At 36.0% G+C, this 9035-nt stretch overlaps 1 protein-coding gene across 1 annotated transcript; it reads right to left on the bottom strand.

Moving 5' to 3' along the window:
• Positions 1-1109: 1109 nt before the first annotated feature.
• LOC110877973 lies at positions 1110-8694 on the bottom strand. Its single transcript, XM_022126216.2, has 10 exons — positions 8515-8694; positions 6964-7773; positions 5644-5773; positions 5125-5543; positions 4545-4625; positions 4324-4422; positions 2934-3080; positions 2784-2870; positions 2639-2710; positions 1110-1703 (listed from the first exon to the last, which is right to left on the bottom strand). Exons 2-10 carry the CDS (start codon positions 7690-7692, stop codon positions 1407-1409), a joined length of 2061 nt encoding a protein of 686 aa, XP_021981908.1. The 5' UTR covers positions 7693-7773; positions 8515-8694; the 3' UTR covers positions 1110-1406.
• Positions 8695-9035: the final 341 nt, after the last annotated feature.

Raw genomic sequence — 9035 nt, 5'->3', positions numbered from 1 at the left:
CACCAACGTTTACACTTAGTAAGCAATTGTTGCGGCTAATAACAACTAGGTGGTTATGATAGCGATAGTGACCATGTTAAACAACACAAATGGAAATTTCTAGACCTTGGTGCAATCAGGTGAAAATAATAATTGCCTAGTTGTTTCTGCTTTCTCATCCTACTTGACTTTTTAAGACTACTAACTCACACACATTCTAATCCTAGTTTTTAATCTTTGCTCACCATAATACTAAAACCCTCAACCACTTGAGAGAATATACACACATTGATATCTCTACGCTATAAGCGCTTTGGATGTTTATAACTTCGAAGTATCATTAAGACTTCATTATTATGGTATTTTCAATTCATTAATCTTCATTGCTACGAAAGATTTGTCAACTTTAAATAAAGATTTGAGAACTTTGCGGTTTATTAAAGTAAAATCTGTACGCTAACGTAATATAGATGCCAGTTATCTCCTCTTTGGCATGATACATATATAGGGAGTACTATACTCATCAAGCATTATTAGTTTGCTATTTTTATGAAGTAATTTAGATTAAAAGATGTAGAGTTAATAGCCAAAATGGTTCCTGAGGTTTGCTTACTTTTGCCACTTTAGTCCAAAATCCAAAATTTTTAAATCTGGGTCCCTGAGGTTTGCCTTTTGTTGCCATTTTAGTCCAAATTTCAAAAACCCCCTTTTTTTACTGTTGCAACCAGCCTATTTTGTCCTTTTGTGCAGCCTATTTTGTCCTTTTGTGCAGAGGTATTTTGATCATTTTTATGAGTTATTATAACAAACCCAGATCAAGAACCCAGATAATCTCTCTCAAATAGCCTGGTTGCAACAGTCAAAAAATGGGGTTTTTGAAATTTGAACTAAAATGGCAACAAAATGCAAACCTCAGGGACCCAGATTTAAAAATTTTGGATTTTGGACTAAAGTGGCAAAAGTGAGCAAACCTCAGGGACCATTTTGGCTATTAACTCAAAGATGTATTTAAATATCTTGACAGAAAATAATACAGCAAATTGTTAAGAGCTGCTACCGGGCCATAAATGGTTAATTTTTAATAATCTCGACCAGAAACTCTGTGGTAATTCAAAACTATATATTCTTAGAACAAGAAGAAATTAAATTTCAAATAAAATAACTCAGTAATGGAAACATATGGAAGTGTTGAAGATAAAATATAACCCAAATCTACACATTCATAAGTAAATGGGTTAAAATTTGACACCCGGATTGCAAGTTCCAACTTCCAAACCGTGAGGATCAAGACATTCCAAATCTCTTTCTCAAGTAATATACTCGGCAATTGTAAAAGTAAAAAAGAAAAACTATTAGCTATGACTTGAGCTCCCATTTTTAGAAAGTTGTTTCATGACACAATATACAATACCAGGTCTAGTAATTTGTTACCATTTCTTGCCTTTCTTCTTTCGTTGTTTACTAGAGCTAGAGCTTCCATTTTTGGAGCTGTTTGAAGGTGAGCCACCATTGGCTGCTGCAAAATTGTCAAACATGCCCGATTGGACCGCATTTTGTAACCACTCCATGAATTCTTCTTCCGTCATGGTTTCATCCATGTTTGGCATCCCTCCTCCTCCTCCTCTATGGCTTGAGCTCGCTCCCTTACTGTAGCTGTGCTTTGACATTACACTCGTGTTCACATGAAAGCTTGGTTTGTGAGTATTTGTGGGGCATCTCATTCCCTGCAACCAAAATACATCCTAAGTCAGTTATGGATCACAAAATCCAAGGCGTATCTGGACATCAACAAATATACTTTTCCCAAGTGGCATGATATGAAGGATCAAAGCTTCGGGTTGAACTATTTGTAGATATCTATAATATACAAAGGTGGACTTATAGAAGCTTGCATGTGGGCACTGAAATGTTCCTTTATTGATTCTTTAATACATGATTGCATTTTTGGATATACATGTGTACATTGCTTTACAAAAAAAATCACTTTGAAGACATGAGATAAAAGTTATGGACTGTTAGGGGAGTGTATAAATTTGTCGTCTTGGGGACTTGGTTTTTCCTCCACTTTTGTTTGCCTTGGCGTTTTCTAGGCCTGTAGATTTGTTAGGAGTGCACGTGCGTATAGGGGTTCGTACTACTTTTTCTTGTCTCTTTGCTCTTTCTTTATCTGCTACTACTATAGTTTTTCACCACTTATTGCTATCAATAGTTTACTGTTTTTATTATTAGTACATTTTATTTGTTGTTGTTTTGATTCCTTTTGCTACACTTATGTTATTTGTACTACGACACTTAAACAATTTAGAGCCGCGGGTCTCGGTAGGAGCAGCCTCTCTATCTCCTGAAATAGATGAAATGTTTGACCTCACCATGCCCTACCAATAGCTTTGCCATATGTGTTGGATTTTACAGGATATGTTTGTTTGTTTGTTCCCTTTTTTAGAGTTGGATTTTACAGGATATGTTTGTTTGTTTGTTTGTTCACTTTTTTAGAGTTTGGCCTTGAAAAGTAGAGTTCTATATACATACACAAGTACAATTTCTTCTTTTGGTCCATACTACTACTAATATCAAGATGGCTAAAGATCTCATCTTGTTAGTTAAACTTCTTCCCTATATAAGAATATATCTTGTCTCAGGGCATGAAATCAATATTTACCTGGCAGAGATACCATTCTGTGGCATCGTATATCTTGCTATCTGCACAAACATAAGCACGGGGGGTATCTACCTGCACAGTATTGCCAAAAATAAAGTAATTGCGTGTAATCTAAAATGACAAACACAAACATCTATCAACGTACCTTGTGGAATATCCCAAATAGGAACGGCTGAGATGATTGTTCAACCCACCCATCCCCATCTTTGGCTGGATGAAAGTCTTTACAATCCTGCAAAATGAACAAAAACTCATGCACTGTAAGATTATAACTAAATGCCTTGTACGTACGTACCTGGCACGATCTGGCTCTAGCTTTTGTCTTTTTGGAGTAAAACCACATGTGAAAACTGCCACACTTTTGGCATGCAATTCGTCTAGATTCTCCCAAAGGATCATCCACATGAACCTCTGACCGTCCAAAAAACCCATCTCGTTTGTTCTGAAACGTATAACTAAGAATCATCCCGGGTCTTGTAAAAATGCATAAACATCAACTCGACGGCCCGCATAACTAATTATGAATGTCAATAGTTTCACGGACTTTACATCCAGATTTTGCATCATACACTTGTTTGGAAGAATGATAGAGATAAAGGAAAAAGAACACATTACACATATAAATAGAGAAGGCGGAGATTATCACATAACATTTTAATATGAGTAGGCTGTAAACACAATGAGAAGATAAATTAATTCAACTAATGAAATTAAATATGTTGAAGCTACAATTCATCACAGTAAATATTAGTTCCTAGCTACAATTTTTGACTATGGACAGCATATGACAATATTCTTACAGAGTAGTGGGCAACTTTCCGACCACACTATATTCTTCACATGCCAAATCTTTTAGAAGATATAAGCATTACACATTTTCTATATGACAGATACATTGAAACGACTGACACTTCTTATAATTTAACCGTATCCTGAAACTTGTACCTGTCTTATTTGTTAATTAGAACTTCTATTTACTTAAAACTCAAATTGCTAGAAGAACTTGTTTTTGCAGGAAAGTCAAAAGGTCTCAAAGCAACTGACCTTAAACTCAAACTGCTAGAAGAACTGGTTTTGAAACTATTCTTTCAAGATCATGCTAACAACAAACAGTCAAACACTATGCATTATGCAACCATAGAATCCAATAGCAATGTACCTTATTCATGTCAGTCTATATATCCATTATATTTGTGTAGAAGATTATTAATTAATACTTGTATATTTTCAACTTTAAATGTTAACTTGGCTATTTTCCAATTCAAATTTATCTAAAAAATGAATAATTAAAAATAAATGAATAAAAATTTATATAAAAGATCCTTTTACATCTTTACACCAATCTTTCCTCCATTTATGATCATTTTTAAAGAATGGATGTAATTATCAGAAGAAAAAAAAATCTCCAAAAACTGATGAGTTATAAATTTGACATTCAATATCAAAATAAGACGAGATTCAATCAATGATCCATCTAAATGTCAGAGGTTAACCTTCTGAATATACTTTCACACCTATCAATTCAAGGGGTCAACAAAATATATGTCTAATATAAAATAACTTAGTTTTTCAAATATTCATATATTCAAAGGGCCTACAAACAAATACAATGTGATTAAGAGGCTTCATTATGACAATTAAATAAAACATAACACCCAAATATCAAGCGAAATATATAATCAAACCTTTGGGGTAGTATTTTGAAATCGTCGGAAGTAATTCAAAAGATCTTCCCTTCTCAATTCATCATCATATGCTTTTTGCTTAGAAGTATCCAGCAAAACCTTGAGAAAAAAATGCACTATAGTCAAAAAAAAAAAACTAAAAAAGATATATAAAAAGGCATGCCCATGCACCAAAATAAACAATAGCCATTATGAAAAAACTTTAAAACAAGAAAAGGTACCTCGTATGCATTTTGAAGCTTCTTAAAAGCTTCAGCAGCTTTTTCATTACCCATATTTTTATCAGGATGGACCAGCATTGCCTGATATAATAATCAAGGGGGCTAACAGATCATTCCTCATTCCTTTCTCTATATAATACAGACCAAATGGGACAACAGTATATAAATAGAAAGTGTCATGTTAGCATAGCTCAGAGGTGGCAGTTTCAGACTCTGCTTGATCTACGACTTAAGATAGTAAAATAAAAAGGCTAAAAAGAGAAGGGTTGACAATTGCCCAAAGTGTCCAGTGCATATAACCACCTACTTTTTTTTATTCAAATTTGATATAATACAAATACGTAATCAAGCATGACACACATTGCTTAAGTTCACATTTTTTCAATAAATAGTGTTTCAAGTCAACCATCCAGACGCATATAAAATTTTACAAATTTAACCCATTCCCGTTTTTTGACCCTTCTACGAGCCGCCCGTTTTCCACCTCAAGCATATCCTATAACATGACCATAGCCTAGAGGCTTTCGCCCTTCTCTGAAATGAAAGTATAACCAGATATAGCAAATAATTTTGTTTGAACCTTTTTTCTGTATTCCCGCTTGAGAAAAGTGACATCTATTTCTTGGAATCTAGACAAACCCAATGCTGAATAGTGATCTGCTGAGTTTAACAATCGAACAACTTCATCTTCGGAATCAGACCCACTAGTTGAAGGTACCCCAGAGCCACGGTCAGCCGGTGGATGGGACCCACCATCAGTGTGCTCTTCCTCGCCTGGCCCACTTTGCATGCCAGCTGGTTGTTCAGGGACACTGTTGGCTCTTCTATGCTCATTCATGTTATTCCTCAACAAGTATACAAGGGCGTCACTTGAGAAAAATGATAAATTCAAAGCGAAGATAAGGCCAAGCCAGCCAACCAATGTCCATGCAGAATATAAAGAGTACAGCGTCATAATTAGCAGCGCAAGGCGCTCATGGCTAAATGTAAAAGACATTCCTGCATATTACATAATTGATGACATAAAACAGTTGCAGAAACATAAAAGATATTTAGAGAACATTGTAAAATATGTTCAGTGATGTGTTGGTTGACTCACCGGCAATAGCTAGGACAGTTAAAGTTGTCCAAAAGCTTCCATACAACCATAAGAAAACAATTCCAGAAACAACAAGCAACAAAAGACCAAGGGTAAACCCTACAAAAAGTGCAACCAAAACAACTATGGCCTGTAAAGACAAAGAAAGCCAATTATCACAAGAGTCAGAAGAAGTCTTTATGTGTTAATATACATGTATAAAACTATATAAAGATAAAGAATGAGATTAGTATAAAACAACGTAGATGGATAATCTTTTATGATAGCAAAAATATAAAAGATAAAGAATGGGCCTGTATATAACAACGTAGGTGGAAACTCTTTTTATGATTCTTTTCCTGATAGCAACATGAATTTACCTATAATATACTAAGGTGCTGCTTCTTGTGATTAACGTTGCAAAATAAAAAAAATTAAAAAACTGCAACATTTAAGAACTAGTTTATGACCGTTTATGTGTTGGGCAGATATAAAATCGTCATTGGCGGATCACAACTCGTTACTGAAAGCTGGAAAAATACCTAACTTTCTGTTTACGAAGCACTACTTAAGTTAAAAATTAAAGGTCTCACACCCGGACTTGATTCAGAAGGGAAATCGTCAAAGAAAGTGTAGCATAGAGCTCCGTTCGTGTTAGCAGAATTCGCTGAAGGCTGTGTCTAATTAGTGTGGCGTAAGCATCAAATTTGTAAAGCTTTAGCGACTTCTACTACCAAGGTTTAAGATTAGAGCTCCATGTAACTGAATAAAAAGGTGCAAGACCTCAGCTTCATTATATTGTAGCTTTATTTAATTAATGAGCCTGCTTTGTCTGATCACGCTACTGTATCAGTCAAACAAATAAAAGGTCCTAAACTAGCTCTTAAATGTTGCAGTAAGTTTGCAAAGGACAATGAACGTAAAAGAAAACACAACACAGTACCATACCTTATTATAGTACTTATTTAAAGTCCATGCATCTTTAGTTAATACTCTCTCACTGTTAAGTGTCTAATATGTTGTCAGCATTTTACAAGTTCTTTAATTTTGGATAAGGTAGAAAAAAGTTATAGCCTAACTTAATAAATCAACATATAAATGGAACTCTTGTGTAGGCCCACATATATGTATAATATATTAAATGCCATATCACATTCCAGTTCAAATCTAACAATTTTAAAAAATAACTAATCAACTACCTTAAAGCAAAATACATGAGAAGAACTCAAAAAATTACTGTAAACTTCAGATAGTAGTTCTCAACAGACTTTATATGTAACAGGCAAGAACGAAGATAAAGTTCCATATAAAGAAGCTGCAAACAAAATAATGTAGGCTTACCCCAACAGTAATAAACTTGAGCATTCCAATCATTGCAACCGCGGAAAAGATGCTGCACCAAATAACAGTGAGAAATGATGTGGTCCCCATGCGTATAACAGAGTCTATACCTCTAAGGGTGCAATCCAGCCACACCATCGAAAGAACAAGCAATATGCTCATGAAATGTGAAAGCCATTTCAAGACAATCGGGTAAGCATGCTTGATTTTCATTCTAACGTAATCACGAGAGGTTAATATTTTGGTTACTAATATATCAAGCAATGGCCTGTGTTTGTGCAGCCATTCAGTTGAGGCCTTTGAGACAGACGATACAAATGTCTTTAAGTACCTAACGCCCACAGTTTCTGGAAGCTCTACACTTTCAAACGTTCTATTCTTTGAAGCCCATTTATCTTCTTCCCCAGTTGTAGACGTGTAATCTTGAGAAGTACTGTCACATGGTTCTGATTGCTCTGCGCCAGCTGTACCCTGAATCTTTACATTACCATGGTCACCAGTCTTTTTCTTGTCTTCTTTAAGATGATTGGGTTTTTGAGAGGCATCTACGACAAATACGGATGGTTGTGCATCACTTGAATAATCTTCACCTTTAGCATCTTTTGTGTTGCCTGCGCTTCCCTTTTGCTTTTTATTAGGCATTGTAGACCCCGACTGGAGACCACCTTTTTTGTGGCTTGATGTGCTTCCCCCAAACCCATTCTTCTGTTGGTTTCCTTTACGAGCCATTAAATACGGAGCAAATCAAGCTTTAGTTTATTTCCATCATCAGTCTTGAAAGGCAGACTTCACGTAAACAATTAGACCTGCCTGTATAACAGTGGGTATGCAAGAATGGAATTAAAACAAGTGAAGAGTGATCAGTATATGCCCCCATCATACAATACGTGAAAATACGTATTCGTTCTTAATGCACCTAGGCCCTTGGTGCTGTCGTACCTTTTCAATCTATCAATTAAATGGTAACATAACCACACGTTTACTAACTAATACTACTTGCACAACACACATGGGAGCTAGAACATGAAACTGTTAAGTGATAAAAAAAATGAGATTTAGAAAATCCTGTTATCACTTATCATTATCCTCTTTCACTTTTGACACAAAAATTATCCCAAGCCTAGACTTCAACCTCAGGATTTATATTTTAGGCTCATTGACATTTCACAATTAGGTAAAAGCATCAAACAACACATCTCCAAAAGCATTAAGACACCAAGACAAAAGAAAAGGATAGCATCTGTTATATTACAACACATGATTGAAAATTCAATTCAAATGAATAATAATAATAAAGTATCCTCAAAAAAGTCAAAATACTACCATTGAAGTCGGTGCGTGGGTACATATAGCGTAAAACGCAAGCAATCAAGCGTAAACCTCAATGGATTCAAACACTATATGGAATAAGAATTGAAGCAGTGTAACTTTGAAAACCCTAAAATTAAGAGTGAATCGCGATTGTTAACAGGAACAACGCATGCAGCAAGTGAAAAGACGATTGGACACACACACACACACACACATAGAGAGAGAGAGAGAGGAGGTTACCAGTGAGAAAAGAGCGAGAGCGGTTGTGAGGAAGATTGGATCGAAAGGGTACGCACCCTGGATGGATTGAATTAGAGAAGAAATTGGGGGCTTGAGAGTGGGGTGAGCCGACTTTGTCTCTTTTTGGGGTGGGGGTAGGGTGGGATCCCGGTCAAACATACGCCACTATCCATACCAACCACATCATCGCTACATAGGCCTCACGAAAAATTAAATTTGGCTGGGCGCTGTTCGGTAACCCCTTAGTGAGTGTGTTCGGGTGTGTTTGCTAGGGATAAACAAGGTATTCGTTCAGTATCGTACCGGTAGCGAAAGTACCGGTACCGAAAAACAGAGAAAAATAGTACTGCTACCAAAAAACGGGGAAAATGGGAACCGGTATCGAATATACCCGGTATGGTTCGGTATCGGTTCGATACCGGTACCCGATACCAAATGCTCATCCATGGCCGGCTCAATGATTTTGGGGACCTAAAGCGAAGTACAAGTTTGGGGCCCTTTATTCGATTTGGGGACCGACA

The sequence above is a fragment of the Helianthus annuus genome, chromosome 8 (genome assembly GCF_002127325.2).
Source record: "Helianthus annuus cultivar XRQ/B chromosome 8, HanXRQr2.0-SUNRISE, whole genome shotgun sequence".
In the NCBI taxonomy this organism is placed as follows: Eukaryota; Viridiplantae; Streptophyta; class Magnoliopsida; order Asterales; family Asteraceae; genus Helianthus; species Helianthus annuus.
The sequence above is the reverse complement of the archived record's forward strand: the minus strand, read 5'-3'. Positions and strand labels throughout refer to the sequence as shown.